This window comes from Stegodyphus dumicola, chromosome 3 (genome assembly GCF_044657685.1).
Source record: "Stegodyphus dumicola isolate Sdum_Otavi_A_Nest chromosome 3, ASM4465768v1".
Classification (NCBI taxonomy): Eukaryota; Metazoa; Arthropoda; class Arachnida; order Araneae; family Eresidae; genus Stegodyphus; species Stegodyphus dumicola.
The window spans coordinates 5,969,804-5,993,691 of NC_140770.1; the positions used below are offsets into that span (position 1 = coordinate 5,969,804).

General features: G+C 30.7%; 1 protein-coding gene across 4 annotated transcripts in view; it reads right to left on the reverse strand.

Moving 5' to 3' along the window:
* The window catches only part of Osbp (oxysterol binding protein), a 68,568-nt gene that overhangs the window by 21,547 nt on the left and 23,133 nt on the right, over window positions 1–23,888 (reverse strand). For all 4 annotated transcript variants that reach the window (XM_035355474.2, XM_085812540.1, XM_035355482.2 and 1 more), the window contains 6 exons: window positions 19,011–19,264; window positions 16,144–16,312; window positions 12,534–12,621; window positions 12,266–12,407; window positions 10,745–11,008; window positions 5,044–5,289 (listed from right to left, as the gene is read on the reverse strand). In XM_035355474.2, the coding sequence (XP_035211365.1) occupies window positions 5,044–5,289; window positions 10,745–11,008; window positions 12,266–12,407; window positions 12,534–12,621; window positions 16,144–16,312; window positions 19,011–19,264 (1,163 nt within the window). The remainder of the gene's footprint in view (window positions 1–5,043; window positions 5,290–10,744; window positions 11,009–12,265; window positions 12,408–12,533; window positions 12,622–16,143; window positions 16,313–19,010; window positions 19,265–23,888) is intronic.

Consider the following 23,888-nt stretch of genomic DNA (forward strand, 5'->3'; position numbering starts at 1 on the left):
GTAGTAAACCGGAATTTAAAAAATACTCACTTTTTCTAAAACCCAGAGAATACCCAAGCTGACGCTACCGTCACTAGTTGTCCATCAGCATCTCAGTTAATTAACACAATTTTCCTAAAAGGAACCTAATAATCAGAAGGTGTTTTTATCCTGGCATTATTTTCCACTTCAATGCAGCTGGTCTAAACATCTGAAGAAATAATGGAAAAATCTTCTATTTTATTTATCAAATGTCTGTCGTTTGGCCTCTAGGCCATTAGACAACAGGCTCTCCATCTTGCCACATGGCAAGAAAGAGCAGATAGTGCAGGGCACTCATCCAAGCAGTCATATCTTGTTCAGTCATACAAAGAGAATACGTAGGGAGAGTCCACAATGTTAAAAGGAAAACGATAAGCACGGAGGCAATCAGGCTCAGTTAACATTCTAAAAGCTGCAATTGCAGCCGCATGAGGTAAATCAGGAACAAGTCGTGGTCTAGAAAAGAGTACATTCCGAGGTCTGCCATTCGAAAGATGCAAAGCTCTATCATGAAGAAAGATACAGCTTTGCATCTACAAGCTGTATCATGATAAGCTAAAGATACAGCAAAGCTAGAAATCCTAGCTATTTCAAATTTAACAGAATGGAATTGAAAATAAGTAAATATTATCACAAATAATAGTAAAATGTACAATTTCTGCAGTAGATATGCATTTGTCTGTGCCTGATGAACCCAGATTATGGCAAAGTCCATTCATTATTGCCATCCCAAGTGCAAGCCTTAGAAAATGATCTTAGATATTATCAAAACTTGGCTTCTAGTTTTAGTTCCCCAAAAGACAAAAATGAACGTAAATTTTCTAAGATGTACTTTTGCCAAACAACAAAAGAGTTAAAAGGAATTGGTTGCTGTATGCCATTGAAAAAAATTCTGTTTATTGTTTTTGGTGCAAAATTTTTAACAATTTTAGCAACATAAAATTGAGTAGTTCTGGATTTAATGGCTAGAAACACTTCAGTCAGCACTTAAAACTTCACGTAAAATGTAAATACATTTCCAGAACCTACGTCTTTGGTCCGATTTTTTTAGACCGATTACAAAAGGATAAAACTGTAGATTCGGAATTTCAAAATTTATTACAGAAAAAAAAACTAAGCATTGGTATAATGTTTTTGAAAGTGTTACCCATGTAATTCAGTTTTTAGCCAAACAAAACTTCGCCTTTCGTGGTTCCAGTAACAAATTGAAAGAAAGAATGGTAATTTTTTAATGTGTACAGAAATTGTCGCAAAATTTGACCCTATCACGTCTATACATATTAATAAAACTAAAAAAATATGCCTCATTACCTCTGGGATAAAATTGAAAAAATTAGCTTATTAGGGAATAATTTAAACAAATTACTTTAAATAACACCAAACAGGCAAAGTATTTTTCTAGTTTAGTTGATTGTACCTCTGATGCCAACCATCAAGAGCAGATATCAGTTCATATGAGGTATCTTAATTTAGAAAATACAGAATTAGTGTTGAAGAAAGGTTTTTAGTATTTTGGTCCTACAACAGATACGACCGCTGAAGGACTAACAACATTCTTTTTAAAGACTTTAGAGGAAAATAGTTTAGATATTAGTAATTTAAGAGGCCAAGGATACGACAATGGTTCAAACATGAGAAGTAAACATAGCGGTGTGCCCAAAAGAATTTTGGATATCAAGCTAGAGCATTTTTTGTGCCCTGTTGTAATCACAGTTTGAACCTTGTTGAATGACGCTCCGAACAATTTATAAGTTGCAAAATGTTTTGGATTGTTCAAGAGCTTTACAATTTTTTTTCGGCTTCAACTGATCTCTCATCTGTTTTAAAATTTAACACTGAAACCTTTGTCAGATACGAGGTGGTTGATCCGTATGTATGCAATAAGCCTGTTAAAATTTCAATCAATAGAGGCTTTTGATTTCCTCTATGAAACAGCCAAAAATTTTTTTTATAAACAATACAAAAAAATCAGGCCACATCTTTAGGGGAAAAAATTCAAAACGCAATATTCTCCAAACTAAAAATTTTAATATTTCTCAGAGTTCTGAAAGTTTAAATAAATTAAACTTGATTGTAAAACTGATGACAGCCATCAAGAGCAGATATCAGTTTATATGAGGTTCAAAAAGGCTCAGATTTTATCAGATCTATAATCAAGTTTATAGATCTGTTAAAGGCTTTAATGATATGGTCACAGAAAGTAAAGAACTGGCATCTTCTTCAGATGTTGATACAAATTTTAAAAGTCAAGAAACATTAAGACTCCCGAAAATAATAATTAAAAAAAAAATTCTTTTACAAAGGCCAAGACCAGCCTATGCGAAACGAAGTAACATAGTATTTTTTTGGGGGGGGGATTTTAGATGTTGCGATATCATCTTTAAATGATATCTTTTCTTCAAATTCTTAAGTTGTTAAATTTTTGTGAAATATTTCTGATTTTACTAAATACGCTGAACAAGATCAGCTCAATTTATGTCAAAAACTGCAAAAAGCATTAACTGATAAAAATCAAAGCGATATAAATATTGTAGATCTTTTGCATGAACTACAGTTTTTGCAAACTTTTCGAAAAAAATCTAGCATCGCTGGCTGAAACTCAAAGCTACATAGTTATCACACATTTAACTCACTCCTTTCCCTATATTTATATTACTTTACGTATTTTATTAACAATTCCAGTCTCAGTAACTACAGCAGAGTGATCATTTTCAAAATTGAAAATTATTAAAAATTACCTGAGGTCCATGGGTCAAGGAAGATTGGCAAATTTTGCAATTATTTCCATTGAAAGTGATATTTTATAAAAATTAGATATAAATTTACTTATAAATCAATTTTCGAAAAACAAAGCCCGAAAATTTCAATTTCTGTAATTTTACTCATTCCAAATATTGAAATTATTTTGTTTCAGTTCATTTGTTTATTATATGTTAGTATTATATGTTTTGCTAACATTTGATCGAACACAATTTATGTGAAAATGGATTCAAGGATTTAGGCCACTTGAGGTGCTTTAAAGGCAGATTCAGCTTTCGAGCTTGCTGGAGGGTTGCTTTCAAAACAAACACAAATCGATTTTATTGAACTTGTTAAAAACAATATTTTTCTTCCTGAATATCAAAAAATTATTCAAAAACTGCCGTTGAAGTGGAACCCTCATTTTCTGCAGAACCAATTGACGTACATCTTTGTGGTCCCAATTTTTATCTTTCTGTTTTTTAAACGTGGATTGGTGAGAAAATAAGATTCATTTAAAAAATCATGGGCACTTACTGCTTCCAAAGATAATGTGTCTGAGAATACGCATGCAAAGTTTGAAGCAAAACAGATCAAAATTAAACGATATACAATGTACGTCGACATGAGAAATATTATTTTTAGGAAAAAGGCGTTTTAAGATTTTTAAGACTTTAAATCTAAAACGCATTACGAAAACTCTACCTTTTGCCATTTTTCACCCAATTTCTGTGGCATACATTTGCCCCTTCAGTTTAGTACTTTTGGTAGCTTTATGATGGAATTTTTAACCCTTAATGTGTTAATAAATAATTAAAACTAAATATCTATTTGTCTACACTTCTACATATTAATACACTTCTACATCTTTAGCTTTATAGTTCCCAATATTTAACTCATTAGATATGTAAATTAATTTGTTTTTAATTTTAAGATAATAAATAGTGTTAATCAGTATATTTGATATTTAATGCTTTCAGCATTTATTTTAGGTTCACTTACGATGTTATTTTTTATAATATAAATATATAACTCTTCAATAAATATGTCTGAGAGTGAGTTTAAACAAAACACAAAATGTTTGCACATTTAGAAAAATTGAAAAATAAAATGTATTTTTTTTTTTTTTTTTTGGTTTTTCATATTATTATGTTAATAATACTTCAATTTTAAGTGTTAACCATAAATAATTTCTCATTAATATTATCGTCACTCACTATACATTTGCACGACAGCCCCGATTAGGCTTGGCCTGTCTACATTTTTGAAGGTACAAAATGTAGGTTTCAATTCCAAACTCTAAATATACACAGCTTGGAAACAAAAGAAAAATTTAGCACATTTAATCATGTGATGTTTTACTTTGTTGTGAGGAGGTGTTTCATCCTCTTCCATTAGCTGTTAGGCAATCTATTCATGCATACATGTACTACTCTCCAATTTAAATATTCTCTTTCTTAGAATTTTGTGAGAGAGGAAATTCTTAGAAGTTGGCTTTTAAATCAAAATGACATGCAGAACAGACAGAATTAAATATTTATTTTGAATTTGTGTAAAAACAGAATTAGATGTAGTGCCATAATCTGATTCTGAATGACTTTACTTCCTATAACCTTTACAAATCATTAAAAAAAATCTTGACGTTTTACAATAATCAAATCAAAAATAAGAGATAAATAGCTGCTCGAATGGATATGTTAATGAAACAAAATTACTGTAATGCATAAGAAGCTCTTGCTTTTGCAAAAGATCACTACGGGGTATGGTTTATGTCATAAAAGCACCATCAAACCACTTTTTTTTTTTTCCAAAACAAGGTAGGTGATGCAGTCACTGTTGACTGGTGAGCGATACTGATTGATGATGACAAATAATTTGCGACCAAACCTGGAAGGCATATGGTTACAGAAAGATGGTGACAAATTTCACATTGCTAATGCCACTATTGACATACTGCAAAAAGAGTCTGGTGAAAGGATAATTTCACAAGATGCAACTGTTAGTTGACTTCACAGAAGTTGTGATTTTAGATTAATTTTTGTGGGGGCTATTTCAATAAACCATTGAAACATTAAGAATAAACACTGCATTTGTGACATTAGGCCCAAGTTATTGCAAAGTCATTTAAAATTGGGTTCACGGAATTTGCTGTTGATCAGTTGTATCTGATATAGTTTTTATTTTACTTTGTTTTAAAATGATATCATTCTTATTGGAAGAACATCTATAATTATTACATATCTTTAATAAAAGACACTTCAAATTAATTCAGCATGTTCGTACCTGTTCGGAAATACACCGCCAGCCGTAGTCATCTGTACGATCACATTCATATGTTTCCCCTAAGAGAGGATTGAAAGGCTTTCCAGTTCTGTTACTTGTAGTAGCATATGCAGATACTGTATATGCAGCAACATACGTCATTTGTTCACAACTGTCTGTACATTCTGCAGCTTTATCCAACAAATCAGAATACTCATATTCTTCAGTAAGACGCTGAAGTGTCGATAAAGGTTCATTGAAATTGACCTGCAAAGGAAACACAACATACAATGAAATACAAAGGAAACAACACATACAGTTTAACGGGAAAACACTTAAGATGAAATATAGGTTAACACGAAATAATACAACCAGCCTGACAAACTATCATGTATTTTTCCCCCTCACAACACGAAACAAAAATTGCTTAACACGAAAAGATTTCCCTTCTGGAATGAAGAAAATATGAAAAACACCAGCCGCGCAGGCGAGATTTAAGAGGGGTGGCATCACATGTTTCATAGAAAGGAGGCTAACTTAGCTTTGAAATACACTCGGAATAGCCTGTGATGAGTATACTGCAGTGTAAGTAAAAATCAGTGAGTTTTGTTTGTGGGTTTCCACACCCCCCCCCATTTTAGGATTTTTTTTTTTTTTTTTTTTTTTTTTTTTTTTTTTTTTTTTTTTATGAGCACAATGGCAAAGAGCTCAGGAGGAAAGCAAACTGCTACTTAACTTAAAATGAAGATGGAGCTTCTTAAGGCTGTTGATCAAAAACAGACGACGAAAACAGAAATCTGTAAAGATTTTGGTATTGTTAATTCTACATTATCAACAATAATTAAAAAAAAAAAAAAAAAGAAAGAAAATTATGGAAATGTTTTGATGAAGTAGACACAGCAGAAATGGATGAGAAATAAATGTAAATACTGTTGTGCATGTAATCATGCAAAACATAGTTTTTGGATATGATGACTAAGGAAGATAAAATCAAGCAGCTTTGTTTTCCAAATGTTACTTATAAATTATATTTCTGTATGTAGTATAATCGAGATGAAGAATACTTTATTTATTGTATTAATAATAAAAAAAATCTCATGTAGACACCATGACTTCCTTGTACGGCCTATTAAATTTTAGACAATTTTTGTTGTATGTCATTTAAACTTAATTCTTCGGATTATTCTACTTAATCAACCTATTTTTCAATAAGTTGAAAATGCCATAGTTTAGAAATGGAAACACAAGGATTTGGAGATGGCTATACTTTTTGGTTCAAACAAGCAAGATCTCGGAATGCTCCCATATCAGGCCCCATAATGCTACAAGGAATCAATGAACTTGCTAAAAGAATAGGTATTAAATTTTCTGCAAAGCCAGAAAATTTCAAGAGAAGAAATGGCATAGTACTAAAAAATATTTAAAAAGTTGGAACATTTCAAGAAAAGAAATGGCATAGTACTAAAAAATATTTACAGTGAAGCTAATCAAGTTTTGCTGACCATGACAGTAAATTGGTTTCAGTCTATGTTGCCTTCTTCTATGCCTGAAGAATATGAAGCAAAAGATGTCTTCAACACGGATAAAACTGGGTTATTTTACTGCTGCTTATGCAATAAAATTTTATTGTTTAAGGGACAATTGTGCTCAGGGGGAAACTGTCTAAAGAACGGTTTGTGATATTGGTAGGATGTAATTCGAATGGTTCTAAAAAACTGCCCCTATTTGTTATTGGGAAAAGTTTGAAACTGTGGTGTTTTATGAATGTACAAACATTACTAGTTGAATACACAGCAAACAAAAAGGCATAAATGGCAGCTACAATGTTCACCTATTGGATCATACAGTTAGGTGAGAGATTCTTACAAGAAAAGCGTAAGGTTGCAATGATAACTGATAACTGTCCAGTTCATCTCAACATTGTATTGAAAGCTATAAAGCTTATCTTTTTGCTTTCGAATACAATAAGTGTCTTGTGATCAAGGGATTATACAAAACATGATATCTTTATAACGGAAGCAATTGCTTTGAAAATATTTACTCAAGAACGAAGCAAATGAAGATTTCTCAATTAATTTATAGATGCTCTTCAGATGTTGCACTCTGCATGGAATTCAAGCACTATTGTATGAATGCCCATCTTTTTAAAATTTGACTTACGGACTCTTTGTAACCCTTGACAATAAATGGATAAGGAGCATATTGATGAATGTACTGCACTATTATCTTTTAATTCTGAATACTAGGAAGGAAGATCAAGATTAATGGCTTAGTGGCCAAATGTTCGGCATTTTTATAAATAAAATTTCAATATTTTGGAAATAATCAACAGCCAAACATTATCATTTATGTTAACTGAACATTCTGTAGCTGAATTTTTGCAATAGAACTGGAAGTAAATGATGGTTCTAATCTGATAGCATGATAGTTCCATTTTAGACACCTTGTACTTAATGAAAACAATATTTTTTTAACAAATTTCACAACGCAGTGTTCTAAAGCAAGTATCTTTCTTTCAAATGTAAAAAAATTGTTTGACAACAAGTGATCAAACAAGCCAACACAAACTGTTTGCGCAGAAGAAATATGCGATAGCAGAAAACTTTCATTAAAACCCGATATGTATATATACACACATATATACACAAACACACGTACACCTACCTCCTTCTACGGCCTTTATTTAAAAAAAAAATCACTGGTCGTAGTCATATACTTCCAATTATAAAAATGTGTTAAATGATGATATTCATGTTTTGGAAATATCAAAATAAATTTTTTTTTTTTTTTACAAATAACGAAATCTAACTTTTAATGCAGTCATCCAGTTCCTATAATTATATTTTGTGAAGTTTTGTACCTGTTACGAAAAAAATAAAATTGAAAGAAGTTTGACTCAAAAATTGACCAGGGTATTATTTAATTTCATAATTATTTATTTTGATGCCATTTTCAACTTATTGAAAGATAGGTTAATTAAGTAGAATAATCCGAAGAATTAAGCTTAAATGAAATACAACAAAAATTGTCTAAAATTTAATAGGCTGTACAAGGAAGTCATGGTATCTACATGAAATTTTTTTTATTATTAATACAATAAATAAAGTATTCTTCATCTCGATTATACTACATACAAAAACATAATTTATAAGTAACATTTGGAAAACAAAGCTGCTTGATTTTATCTTCCTTAGTCATCACATCCAAAAACTATGTATTGCTTGATTACATGCACAACAGTATTTACATTTATGAGATCCCCAAGTCAAAAATATGGAAAACTACCACAGAGTAAAAAATCTGACACAATTTTAAACAATTCAGTATATCTGCATAAAGCACATACTTTCAAACAAATTCATTGAAGAAGCAAATATATGTAATTTTTAAAATTTATTAAAAAATTAAGTTATGTTTCACATCAAGCTTAATTTTTGGAACTGCCGCAATAACAGTTTTCTTTGTTAACAAATAAAAGTTCAGTATAATCAGCAATACATTTTGGCTTTTCACTTAAGTATCAGACACGAACTTGAAGTATGTATATTAACAGGTGCTAGATATGAAGAACAAAAAACTGATAAGCCTCACAAGGATGACTCTTAAAAAAGTTATACATAGAATAAAAATTTACACATATTCTCTCAGAACCTTTTTTATACTGAGAAATGCCTGTTCTTTAATATAACTCTAGAGAAGGCCATAAGAGACTCTGGAATAAACATAAGTAGAAACATCTTGCACAGAACCATTCAACTGCTGTCTTTTGCCGATGATATTGATATCACTGGGTGATCGAAACAAGCTGTGGTCAAGACATTTGTCTCACCTGAAAATGCAGCAAGAGAGATGGGCCTAATCATTCATGAATACAAAACTAAATTTACGATTGCATTTAATAAAACTGTCGATTTATCCTCCTTGAAAATAAATAGTTATACTTTTACCCTAACACAATATCTGGGCACACTGATTTTTTACAAACCGTAAAACAATTTAAATATCTGGGCACACTGATCACAAGTTGCAATGATATAAAAATTGAAATATACAATAGAATATTTATGGCTAATAGATGTTAAATATAACTTAAATCCAAACTAATCAACATAAAAACTAAATTAAATGTATATAAAACTTTAATAAGGGCTGTTGCCCTTTATGGATGTGAATGTTGGATACTTAACAGAGCAGCGAAAGACCTGACATGAACTTTTGAAAAAAAAAAAAAAAAAAAAAAAAAAAAAAAAACCTAAGATCTTTGTGCCAGTACAACAAAATGGTATGTGGAGGCTCTATAATCATAAACTATAGGGAAAATATGGTGAAACTGATATTATGAGAATCGTAAAGGCATCTTGTATCAGATGGCTGGGCCACGTGTTTAGATATGATGATACATTTCCAACCAAAACGATAACCTTTTCGTGAACTGAGGGAGTAAGACGAAAAGGAAGACCACCCATTAGATGGATAGATGATGTCGAGGAAGATTTAAGGTTAATTGGTGTTAACAAATGGAGAGCTATTGCACTGCATGGGGTCAGGTGGAGGAAACTTGGAGACAGCCTTGGTTTGTAACAGGCTGTGGAGCTTCTGAAGAAGATATGAAGAAATGCTAGAAGGAAAATAATTGTTCATTGATTGCAAAGAAATTTGATAAGTTATTGTGATTATTAGTCATTAATTATTCACTAAATTATCTTTGAGATCTTTTACAATAGGTCGTCAAAGGGATTTTCTGGTTCCAAAACATTCATTTGTAATTTTATGTAATGAAAGCAAAAAAAATCTTAATCTGCAATACATTTAGGTTACCAATGCTCCACATTCTATTATAATATCACCAATTTAAAACACTGTATGCGAGTATATTTTGCTGTAGAATTGGATGTGCAGTGAGCTTTTTAGCTTGAATTTAACAGAGTTTGCTCATTCAGTAAAATCGAAATAAATCGATACACACAAACACCATATACATTTACAATGCTCTTTCATATTTTTACGACATCCGCTTTCCAGCACAAATCCGCTAAATGCATACTTTTATGTGACTTGTGCTCAAGTAAAAGACAGCAATAAACATAAAAGTACACTTCTCACATGCAATGAGTTAGTTAAATGAACTTTCAACAAAGGGCCATGGAATGAAATTAAAATAAATCTAATCAGTTTTGTCAATACTGGATACCTTTGCTTTCCATTTTGTTTAACCTGAAAGCCTCAGCTACTGCTTGACTTCTGTTAACAGTCTGTGTGTCTTCTGTCAACAGTTTTAAAGTCGCATTATCTTTGAATGATATAAGCAATTAATGAAAGAAAGATAATGAATCTGCATTATACAAATCCAGAAATTTTGGATCCAGAACGATTAAGAATTTAGAATTCCAGCTATATCCGGACTGTAATCACTGCTGAACAGATGCTATAAAGCAGATTATCAATAATTTCAAAAATGTATGCAAAAAAAAAAAAAAAAAAAAAAAAAAAACTTTTACATTACGTAAATTATCAAGAAGAACCTAAAGATATGTAAGTTTATTTTGTGTTTTACTGGTTACAGGCTATTACAGAACACAATATATCGCATACCTCAAACCGTTTGAAAAGAACTAATAAATTATTCAGACACAAAGTGGGGGAAAAAAAAACCGCCTTAGAAATATTATAAATGTAATACATAATTAATAAAAATTTTGACATGAAGAAGCATGAAACTTACAGGCATGGGAATTTTTGTTAACTCTTTACCAATGCAATTCTTCATTATTGACCACAGATTCAGACTGTAATTGGGCTTTTCAGGAACTGTCATGCGTCTTTTTTTAACAGGTACCATACTTCTGTTGGTATCTCGAGGGACTCTGTAGCTGGAACAATTAGGTGTTCCAGGAGCACTTGAGGACTTGTTTTCGGAATCAGAATTATTGTCTTCTTCAAAATTGGATACACATACAGAATGTACTTTTCCTTGTTCTACTAACATCTGAAAAAAAAAAGGGGGGGGCATGCTATAAATGAAACTGTTAAAATTTAATTCTCAAATTAAGTTTAAAAGAAAAATTATTTCATAAATCTGCCAGGAATGTGTTAAATCTTGTTTAATCATTGAAAAAGTAAAGAAGTAAATTAAAGATATATTTTCTTTTAAGCATTCTCTGTCTAAACATGATAATTTGTAACTTATATAACTAATTTAACATTTTCAATACACTTACAGTCAAACTCCATTCTGGCTTATAATGAACAAACTTTAGTGTCTTGTTCATTTTTCTAGACTTATGTTATTTCATATGGCTATAGTACACTTCCAAATGTACAAAAATTGGATAGAACAAACTGCATAAATATCTTAAACACAAAGCGTTTTGTATTTGTCAGACTTTTATAGAATCTTGACAACTTTCAACTTAAAAATTACTAATAATTAAATTCATCCTAATTAGGGTTTAGAATAATGAGAAACAACTTTAGGTTACCATTCTTTTATCTTCATCTTTCTCTATGAGATGCTGGTGTAGCACTCTCCTTGGAAAAGCAGGACACACAATAAACATACTTTTGGTGAACCTACAGTATCACACAGTGAAAGCACCAAAGAAACACTTATCAGTTGAGACAAAGTACTTGAATCAATTCTTTGATTCCATTTGAGTTCGTGGATCGAGCTGTCAAATATTTGTCTCCATTCAAGACTAATATTTATTCATAACTCTAAATGCACATTTTAGACGGAAATGAGTCTCTGGAGGGAAAGATTTAAAGGATGATTTTTATGCTTAGTAATTTTTCATGTAAAATTATTAATGTGTGGTGAAACTGAATATGAAAACCAAATTGACTCATTAATGGTAATAATTGTAATTAACTTTTAATTAAATTAAAATTACTAATAAAATTTTTTGACAGATATGATAATGCTAAAGACTTTCTGCAATTTTTACTCTATTTTGTGAGATGACGCATTTTTATCTTATCAGAACAGATAAAGGACCAAATTGGTCCTTTATCTGTTCTCTGAGGTTCAGTCCTCTGAGGTTTGACAAAGCAGGCTTCAACTGTTATACTAATAATCCTAAATTAAAATCAGCAGAATTTTATAGACATTTTTAAAATCCTAAATCAGGAGTTTATGTTTGTAAGACCTGTCACAGCAGTGAGCAGAAATACTGCAAATGAATATGAAGTAAAAATTTATTCATTGTAAAAGATTTCTGTTTCTCATATAGAGAACTTAACATACTCTATTCCGTTTTGTCTTCTTTCTTCGGGCAATAATGTCTTCCTTTGCTCCATTTGCTCCTTCAGGATCAGTGTCAGAAGAGGCCCCACCATCCTGGAATCCCTGACCTTCACTTTGAAGACTAAAACCACTTGGCGTTCTCCTGTTATAGAAGCAAAAATTTTAACCATTAAAAAAAAAAAAAAAAAAAAAAAAAAAAGACAGCTTTTCAAAAAAAATTTTTATAAAAAATATCTTTTCCAAGATCAAAATACATAAAAATCTTTACCTGTGACCTTTGCCAGGAATAGTAATAACAAAATCTGCACCCGTTTCTTCCTCAGCATCATAAAATTCTTCATCATCAGAGTGTATACCTGAAATGAATGCTTCATCTCAGAAATTTACACCACAGGAACTTTATTTCTATACATGTATATGTGTCTGTGTGTATATATATATATACATATATATTTCTATAAATGTATACCAAATATATAGAAACTTTAGTTCAGAATTGTAAAAAGCACCCTTTATATTTAATGACAACAATATTTTTTGTGGCATATTCCTGATCAGTATTTCAGTTAATTTGTGCCTAAAATAATCAAGTCAATAAACAGTGGTTTTAATGGAAATCAAAAAGATTTTCGTATCATACAACAGGTAGTTCAAAATATTCTCCATTCCGGCAGTCTCAAATTGGCGGCCTACTAGCTATACAGAGCACTCAAAGCAATTTTATATGGCCCACAAATACCTTTCAATTATGCATTTGTTACAAATATAGTGATCCAAAGATTTTAGTTATTTGCAGCCTAAGTTGATGTTAATTAAGTATTTACCATCAACTTAGGTTCAACACCTCATCATCAATTATTGATGGTAATTAATTAATTAACATAAACCAGAAAACTATAATTCGAGCTAATTAACTTATAATAAAAATCTTATTTAAAGAACTTTATCTTATTTAAAGGAGAAAGATTTGATTAACACTTATTGTTAAAAAATAAACTCTGTTATGAATTTCTGCACTCAAAAACAATCACTTTGCTTGGGAGTACATTTATGAATGAACAGCCTTTTTCACCATTAAGAATTAATAAGAAAAGAACGATTGTTCAAAGAGCATCTACGATCCATGATGAAGAAAATTTGTCTCCAAGGCTAAAAAATTTGGAGCAGAACCATCATCAAGTGTCAAATTGTAGCAATAAACAAAGTTTATAATTATTTACATAAAAACACAACATTATTTATACACAAACATGTGTATTTTTATTTATGAACTGAAGAAAAATTTAATAAATAGGACAAAGAGGCTTATGCTGTTACAATTTATATTTGAGTTTTGTACTATTTAAAAAGTTTTTCTTTGAAAACTAAAAGTAATTTTCATAATCTGTTTATATTAAAGAAGTTTCTTATTTAATTAACATGTTAAAACTATTTTAAATAAATATCAGTCTGAAAATTTAACACACAGCCATCAAATATTTGAAAAACAGAGCTTAATTAACAACCGCAGGTACCATATTTTAAATTTCATATAGAAAATACATACATATTTTAATTTTTTTCCTTTGGGATATCATTATTATTATTATTGTTTATATAAATTTTGATAAATATTTATGGGTATAAGTATTTTGATAAGTATTATGATAAGTATTTTGGGATGCAATTGGAGTTTGAGACTACTCAGGGTTAAAGACAACGGCTAGGTCATTCCCTTGAATGACCACACACTGATGCGATCTTCATAGGAAGAATGAACAGGAAGTAGTCTGATGTAACCATGTTGCATCAGCTATGACTTTGCTTATATAAAACTGTAGTTCCATTCTGCTGCAAAGCTATATTCTAGCAAAGCCTCCCAAATTAAATTTAATCACATATATTTGTTTTCTAGTAAAGCAGTGGTCCCAAACCGGTAGTTCTCGAAATAATTTTATGTGGCCCACAAATACATTTCCTGTAAATAAGTTAGCATTATTATGAAAAAAATTTGAAGAATAAATTTAAGATTTTAATGGTTTGGAATCCAGTTTTACATTATTTTCACTACCAAAAACAAACGTAACTCTTTGGAAAACTGAGAAACAGAACTAATTAATTCATACTATGATGTAAAGATTTTAAGACACAAATTTAATTCATTTTTATTACTCATCAAAAGATATTTATCTTCAGTTACGAATTTTTGCAACAAGAATACTTGCCTTGTTTCTGAGTAAATTTACATGAGAACAGTTTCTTCATAGTTGAAAATTAATAAGTCTATGAAAAGAACCAGACTGCTAATGAGTATCTACAATTTGTGACGATACTTTCTAGTAATTTCCCTCTAAGACTGGAAACCTCATGAAAATCGAAACATCACGAGCTGTTGTAGCTGAAAGGTGTAGCAAAAAACAAAGATGTTTACAATTATTTACAAAAAAATTTTAATTTTCCTGTATAAGTCACAGAAAAATCTGAAAGGAAGAGAATAGTTGTCATTATTCTCACTGTCTATTATCTTTCTTTTGTTTATTAGATTATCTTGAGAAACTTTCATGTATTTCTTTTTAGTTTAAATTTAAAGTAAATTATTTGGTAATTATTTCAATCTATTACAATTACTGGAATAAATGTCAAGCTGGAAATTTTAATATTTAGCTGTCCGCGCATCTGAATTATAAATTGTGACCAACAGAAATTTCTTGCAGACAAATTTTTAGATTTCAGGCAAAATATAGGCACAAAATTGAATTTTGTTCTTTGCATTTTTTATATGCATGTTTTGATAAATATACAGTAAAACCTTTTTAATTCAATAATCTGTTAAGAAAGGAAGGGTTATTGTATTTCATGTTTTTCCAAAGGACAAATTGCTTTTGGAGAAAAAAATGGCTACATGTGTTGAAGACAGGATTCTATTAAAGTGAAGAACACAAGAATTTTCAGAACATTTTCTATGCAGTGATTATGAAGACGGCATGAAAAATAGCTTGCTTGGATTACTGCAAAAGAAACTGATAAAATTCACTGCTGTGACGTGAAAAGAAAAATAACACAGAATGCTTATGATAGACTACATAAAGTAAGTCTTATGAAAATTCATTTTGAAGCTGAATATGAAAACTATAATAGAAATAATAAATCAGGTATGAACGATTTTAAAACAGAACTCACAGATGATGATGTAAATTCTGGCCTGAAATCAAACCTTATTTTAAACGATTCACAACTACTACAAAGGACATACGAGAGCGTATTGAAGATCCACGTAAAAAGCAATATGATAAAGGAAGATGACAAGTGTCTTATTCACCAGGTGATAAGGTATGGGTCAATTTACATCCCGTTAGCAATGCAAAAAACAAAAGGCAAGGGTCTTCCATCAAACCACATGAGGGGACTTTTGGCTCACTGCATATTTAGAACAACACAGCAATGCAAAAAACAAAAGGCAAGGGTCTTCCACCAAACCACATGAGGGGACTTTTGGCTCGCTGCATATTTAGAACAACACAATGCCTCACCAATACTATTACATTTATAAACATCCATGCCTTCTCCGGGATTTGAATCTGGGCTCTTCGGAACGGCAGTTAGTAACACTAAACCACATCACAATTATAACTATTTTTTCATGCATAGTTCATTTTATGGGTGGTTTTTCAAATTAAAAATGTTAATTTCATTTCTTAGAATTGAGTTTTCATGGTAAGTATCACCATGACTATGCCATCACTCCTCACTTCTTGTTTCAGTGGGAAAAGCTCTATGAACATTCCTTCTCTTCTAAGCCCTGAGACTACTGCTCTAATTGGTTTAGTAAATAATACTATGTAGGCCAGCAATGAGAAGTCTGCAATGACAAGTCAATGTAGCAATGATTTTCTTCTTACCCGGTGAATTTGCAGATGCCTCTTTTGCAGCTCTTTCTAAATGAGAATGTTGTTTAGCAAGTTGTTCTACCATCTCTTCCAATCGTAACCGCTGCTCGTGCTCATGTTGTAACATTTTTTGCCATTTGCGTCCCTGGGATTGTGCTAGTTGCATATAATCTTGACAAGCCTAGAATATAAGAAGCAGACATGAAATAAATAAATATATAAATATAAATTATAATTTAAATTAGCAATAGTCCCTTAATGCTTAGTTTAAATTTGTTCATTTCCTCTCTCTATTCTAAAAATAGTAATCTTTTTCTGCACTAGATCATTTTGAGACTAATCCATGTCAGATCACTCCTACATGATCAAGTGGGATTGATCATGTAGTGATTACTGATGCTGTAAATGGAACAAACAGCCAATAATAATTTTACAGCAGTATTAATTATCCAATTGAATGCATTCAGAACCAAAATTAACTCCTTTTTAATTAAGATTTCATCTTGAACACAACTTACTTGCTTTCTACACTTCAGGCTAGCTGGATTGCTTCTCTCTTCTTATTGCAAAGCTATCAAAAATGTAAACGTTTTGAAATAGGCAAGCATAGTTTGCCAAGTTGTTTATGGCTGCAACATGTTCTTTAAAATAAAGGTGAATATTTGATCTGCCTCAGCTGCCAGCTTGCTCTTCATTATGGATCAACATTCTGTGCAGTCAATATTTCTACAACATCACTACTACTAAATTTATTGCTTCATCATATAATACCTGAAAGCAAAAATACACAGAGACTGGGAAAAAGATATACTGCAATTACTTGCATATTTCTCGCATAGCTTTTTAAAGCAAGACTCTGAAATTTTTTGAAGCATTTACATAATTTCCCTTTTCTGTTTAAGACATTCAGAAAGGAAGCTCCCCCAAAATTTTAAAATGAATTTATTTGCCCCCTCTAGGAGGTTTTTTTTTTTTTTTTTTTTTTTTTTTTTTTTTTTTTTAAATTAACTAATTTGTTTGTGGATTTTGTATGCATGGTTTCTTATTGATGAAGCAATTATACTATATACTGGATGATTACAGGCCTGCAGAATAGCTATGGACAACTACAAGAGCAGGTTAGATTCAAGATGCAGGGAAGCAGAAATGAAGATATTTGATTAGATAACGTATAGTTCCCGCTAATTTATCCATGAATACTTTTAATTTGTTATGTTTTTATTGCACTGCAACCTTCAGAAATTAAATGATTCGCATAATTCTCCCCTCTCGATTTTCATATGATAAAATAAGAGAAAAAAAAAAAAAAAAAGGTGGAATACATGAGTAAATACAATATTACAAAATCTTAACTTTGAAGAAAAGAGGTACAGAATATTTTAATTAGCACAATTAGTGCACTAGCAAGCAGAATACTCATTTAACTTCCTGTATTTTTCATTATTAAAAAAAAAAGGAAAAAAGAACAATTTACTTGCCATTCATTATATACATAGCACGTATACACAGCGACATACCTATGGATATCAAAACCTATGATGGAAATCTCCCTCACTTATTGGAATAATCAACAAATAAAATGTCAACCCAAAAATATAATTGTCATTTATTTGATTAAAATTATATGGAAAAAAAATTAAGATTCGAAAAATAAATAAATAAAAACTTATACTAGCAAACAAACATATCTTTAAAAAAAGCTTATTAATCTGCCATTTTTGGTTTAAAAAATTTTTTTGTAACTTTTCAGATAGCAAAATACACTAAAAATGTTTTTTGAAAGCTTTGGCTTTGAATTTTTTACAGCTTTATCAAAATTACTGTTTTTAGGTACCTCATTTTCAATGGTAAAGACCCAAAATCTGTTAAGGCTCACTTACTTGGCTCACTGTTGATTAAAAACATCTTAATCAACTTCAAAAAGATTCTCTTACAAAAAAGCAACCGAAACAGATGCTAAAAAATCTGAAGTTTTTCCGAGCAACCCCCCCAATCAGATGCATGTGGCAGTCCACCCCTCCATATGCATCAAGGATTTTATTTTTTTCAACTGAACATGATGAAGCTGCCAAATGATAATTTACCGCAATGATAAAAAACACCTAAAAGAAAAGGGGAAAAAAAAAAAAAAAAAAACTAAAATGAATATAGCACAATTTGGCCTAAAGAAAGTGCAGTTTGTTGTCAAATGTTGTAAACATTCATGATAAATGAAAAATTGGTAATTTATTCAATATGTACACAATAAGCCATTTAAAATATATATACATACATGTAGAAGTAATTTAACTCAAATATGTATTTATTATGGTACATAATACAATTTTGTCAGCAATTTAATATTTAAAATAACAACATAATTCAACAGAACTTAATACATACATTAATTATGGTATTTAATACAATTATATAAGCAAGTTATATAAATAAACATGGTAGAAAATTCTATTTATTATTTTACTGAATACGATTTTGTTAGCAATTTATTAATATACACACAAAATAAACATTTAATTTTTCATTCATTCATTTTTTACAGGCTCTTTCTGGTGGCCACATTGTTGCTAATAATGCCTCAGACATCAATTATAGCTTCTTTTCTACTGATGGTAGATTGAAAATATAGGGTGACCTCAAACAGGCACACTGGACATGGGAGACTTTACATTCTCTGGGTTCAGCTTATTTTGGAACACCCAATATTCAGCATAATGGTGTATTTTACAATGAAAAAATGCAATTATAAAAAAAGCAGTCAGCTTATCAATTGTTTATTTCTCTCCAAAGCTGCTACAGAAAACAAGGACCTTGGAATCTTAGCAACTGGAGAGCAAAACTAAAGTAATGGAGACATTTATTGAGCAATAAATGCTACTTACATTTATCATGGCATTAGATGTTATGCGAAATAATGTAGCTCTTTCATTTACACTCTTAATCTTGTTCACAGCATCGCTAGCAGTTTCCAGAGTTTCGAGTTCAGACAAAGAACGTTGAAGTGCAGTCCCATGCTTGATGATTAGGTCATTGCATGTATTTAAATCTTCTAATTTAGCATTTAATGTTTTTAATATGGATTGGAGTTCATTCTTTTCAGATTGAGCAGGTAAAATATTGAAATCTTCATCATCATCTAAAATTGGGGGGGAAAAAAAGCTAAAATCACATTTCAACCATTTGACAATTTTATAAACAACAGTCGAATCCTACTAAAACCAACTTCAAGGGACCAAAAAATTTGGTTAGCTATAAATGATCTGACGAGGGAAAAATGGATCATAATTACTAAATTTTTCCTTTCATTTTTCAGTTTTACAGTTTTCCCCTTTCCCCCTAAAAAATCATACAAATGTATGCAGTTTTTCACATTACAAATTATTACTTTAACAGTTAAACTTTACAAAACACTGCTATAACAAATGAACACAGGCATGTAAAACATATGCACTGATAATTTGGTACTGTTTTGTTATCAGGATCAGGCTCAGAAATGTATGTATGTATGCATGCATGTGTTCATGTATGCATGCATACATTTCTGAGCCTGGTCCTGATAACAACACAGTACCGAATTATCAGTGCATACTTTGTTTTTACATATATATGCATACGTATATGTAACTATGAATGTATGTGTATACACATTCATACATTTCTGAATCCGGTCCTGATCACAGAACAGTACCAACAGTTCTTAGTAACTAAGGTCTAGAATGAGAATTAGCAGTATAATATTGTGTTATCTAACTACTTATTATATTCCTAAATCTAAAACCAGTCTAACATTTATATTATCTTAATCTAACTAGTCTAACCTTTATATTACCTTAATTTTAAAATTCCATAGAATTTTACAGAATAACGTAACCTTTGTTTTCTAATGATTTTACAACAAAACATAGATAAATAGCAAATTGACATAGTAATATTAAATTTTAGGAATCATGTATATAGGGGGTGACACAAATTTTAGAATTTAAAGGAGCAGAGAGCAACAAAAATTAGGAAAGACAAAAATCACCATAGGCAGCAGAATTTAAAAGGGTAAAATTTGTAGAATTTTAGGAGGTATCAGGCAGCTTAGAACATGCAGAAATTTCACATGATAGAAACTGTGTAGCAATGGCCCTGTCTTCCCACACACCCATAGAAGGGTCAAAATTGCAATTCTGGCCAATATCAATCCGACAACACCAATCAAAGTATTACTATTGGCTATGGTGAGATTCCCTACACATCAAGGTGTTTGAAAGTGACATGTAAGAATTTCAGTCAGTCAGGAGAATGGAACATCTGTTTCTTTTTTGCTGAGAATTATATTCTCCATTCCTAGATTTTGTAAAGGAGGAAGGGAGGAAGGATTTTGTCAGTCCAAAGAGAAATTTGGAATGAAATTTGGAATTTGTTTTATAATCAATTTCATATTTTGTAAAACTTTAATGAATTTTTGATTAACAAACTCAAGGATTTCAAAGTGAGCAATGACAATGTTGTATTATTTCCAGTGCACAAGACTTTGTATCAGAAATTCTAAAAATATGCTCTTTTTAAAATTATTTTATGATATTTTTCTTGAACTGAATTGTATGGTTTAAGTGGAAAGAAGATGATATTTAATAAATAAAGGTAACACACAAAATGTTTAAAAAAAAAAAAAAAAAAAAAAAAACTTTGGACATAATTTAAAATCTGAAACCTTTCAGATTAAAAAAATATATATATTTATTTTGGGCAGATGTCCAAATATTAGATCATTCCTGATTCGGGACACAAAGAGTTCCGCAAAAAATTAGAAAAGAAGCAATACAAAGAATTAGAGAAATGTATCACACTTGACTAAAAGAATGCAATTAACTCTGTTATAAAACTCAAATTTACATAAATTACATTACATATATATACAGGGTGATTCAAAATTTATTGTTCAAATTTGGTGGAGAGTAAGAAATATGTCAGGAAACCGATTTCACATAAGAAAGTATGTCGGCAAATGTATGTGAGGGCACTGTGCGTACCCAACCAGCGTACAGCTCGCTCAACCACTCCCACTGTCATCAGTGTATGAGTTGACTTAGTAGTGATAAAATGAATCGTTTTATGCATCAAGAGCTATCGGATCTGCATATCACACGCGGGGCAGCTGGCAAAAGCAGCTGCCAAGCTAGGCAAGTTTACGTAGACTGATACCCTAACAGAAGAATACTGCAGCATCAAATGTTCGCATGTGTGTATTGCAATCTGTGCGAATGTGGTTCATATATTTGTAAACAAGCAGTTAAATGATATGCATAAAATTGTATTGATAGATAATGTAAAAGTAAAAGCTCAAAGTAATTGGTTCACCTAGTACTAATTCTTCCGATTTGATTCTGATAGGCTTTGGTAATCGTAAAATAAAATCTATTGGTTATTTTAAAGGTTCCATACAAATCGATGATTGTGAAATTAAATCAAATATTTATGTTGCACCTCAAGAAAAAAATGAAAAATGTTTTCGCAAATGTATATCATTATAAACAATAATGGCACATCTAAAGTAGTAGAAGATGAAAATGAAGCAAATTTAATGTAGAAGATCAAGCAAAATTTAATCAAGAAGATAATTGTTCAGATATTAATAAAGCAGATAGGTCGAAAGCAAAATACTTAACTGAAAGTTATATTCCTAATAAAACTAAAAACTCTATAGAAGAAACACATTATGTTGAAGATGAATTAGAAGAAAAAAGCAATGTTAAACGTGGAGAAGAAAATGTGCAAAATGTTGAAGGAAAGCATGCAAACGGAAGAAGAAAAAATCCACTTAAGAAAGTTCAGGAAATCAAAGAGAGTAATGAAAAAATTAATGATTTCAAAAAACTCGCTTCAGAGCAAAGAGTTCTAGAAAAAGAAAGAATTCAAAATCTGAGAAATTAGTTGAATATAATGATGAAACAGAAATATCAATAATTAAAAAGAGTAAACAGCAAGAGAAACTTCTAACTAAAGAACTGGATCCTGGTATGTTAGAAAAACTTAAAGGAAGACAAGCCAAAGGAAACTCTACTAATATTGAAATGCATATTATTTAAAAAGATGACCAACCTATTTCTTGAAGTCCCAGACATTTACCAATTATGGATAACAAAAGTGTTCAACTAATACATGAAAAACCCATTTCAAAAATGGATTTCAATGCTCGTGAACAACAAGTTAGATCTTTGGAAAAAAACTTTCTGTATCAGAAGAGTGTAGAAATGTTACAGAAGAACTAACTGATGCCCAGAATGAAGTAGAAGCTGCAAAATTTCAAATAAGCACCAAAGATAAAATCTTCTCTGAGCAAGAAAAATAAGTTCATCATGTTAAACTGAAAATGCAAGAAAAGCTAGCTTTTGAAAAGTATCGCATGAGAAAAATTATGGAGAAGAGATTATCTGCTAAACAAGCAGAATTGGAAAGAAAAGTGCGTATCATAAATGAAGAACTTTGTCAGTTGTGGGAAATTCTTAATGCTGATGATTGGCAATATTATGGAGACCTGTGGAATGCTGCTGCTTTTTCAACACCATTTGGTGTGACATCAACTTACGAATCAACTAAATTTAAGACAAGGTCATATAAGAGGCATAAATCTTTCGTTGAAGAACCTTCAGAAACAAGATTTCCCAAAGTAAAATCAGCTCTTAATTTCATACTTGGAATTGGCAAACAGAATGGTTCCACTTTTCAAGCAGATACCAATTATACTTCTGGGGAAAAAATAAATAAATAAATAGATAAATAAATAAATAAACTGAAAGAAATAACTAATGCAGAAATTCAAAATACTTTTGAAACTTACCGAGAAGATTTTCGAAAAGATATGAAGAAACAAATATTCAAGGTACAGGAAGAAAATAAAAAAACATATAACCTTTGAAAAACATTCTCCAAAATGTTACAAAATTAATGATTTAGTAGCAATCAAAAGAACTCAAATTGGACCAAACCTTAAGTTAAAATTAAAGTATTTAGGCCCATATAAAGTTGTCAAAATAAAGAATAATGGCACCTATGATGTTGTAAAAGAAGAAGATCATGAAGGACCCACAAAAACAACTACATGCGTTGAATACAAAAAAACCATAGGCCCAAACAGAAAATAATACTGATTATGCTATTTAAACCTGAAGTGATACAAATGATATCTGAACTGTGATCTTTCACCTAATAATGACTTTTATTTCAGCTAACTTTATTTTACGGTGAAATGAAGTTTTCCAAAAATGTTAAAGTTGGAGTTTTTTCTTTTAGATGAAGATTTTTGGGAGAAAAAAAAAAAAAAAAAAAAAAAATCTCACCCTCTCTCATTGTATTTTTTTGAATTTTCAGATTTCAGTTTATTCATGATGATGGTTCCTTTTACCAAAGACAACGATGATGTAAGATGACCGGTAATTCTTGATGTCGAGAGTAGAATAATGTCATTGAGGTTGACACATAGCAGGAAGGCCAAATGTGGGATTCTAACTCCACAGCCCAACATTTTTCTTGCAAGGCATCTCATTTTTAACTGCTTACTGCATGAGTGAAATTGATGGAACTCTCACCACTTTGTTTCATAAAAGTGAAATGAACGTTGTATATGTATTAAAGTTTCATTAAATGTGTTTTGTTTCAAGATGGTTTGTGATTACCCAAAACAAAATCCCCCCCCCACACATATATATATACATAGATCTTTATAATTTTCGGAACTGAATTCATATCTAATTTACATTCCGACTTTTACTTCT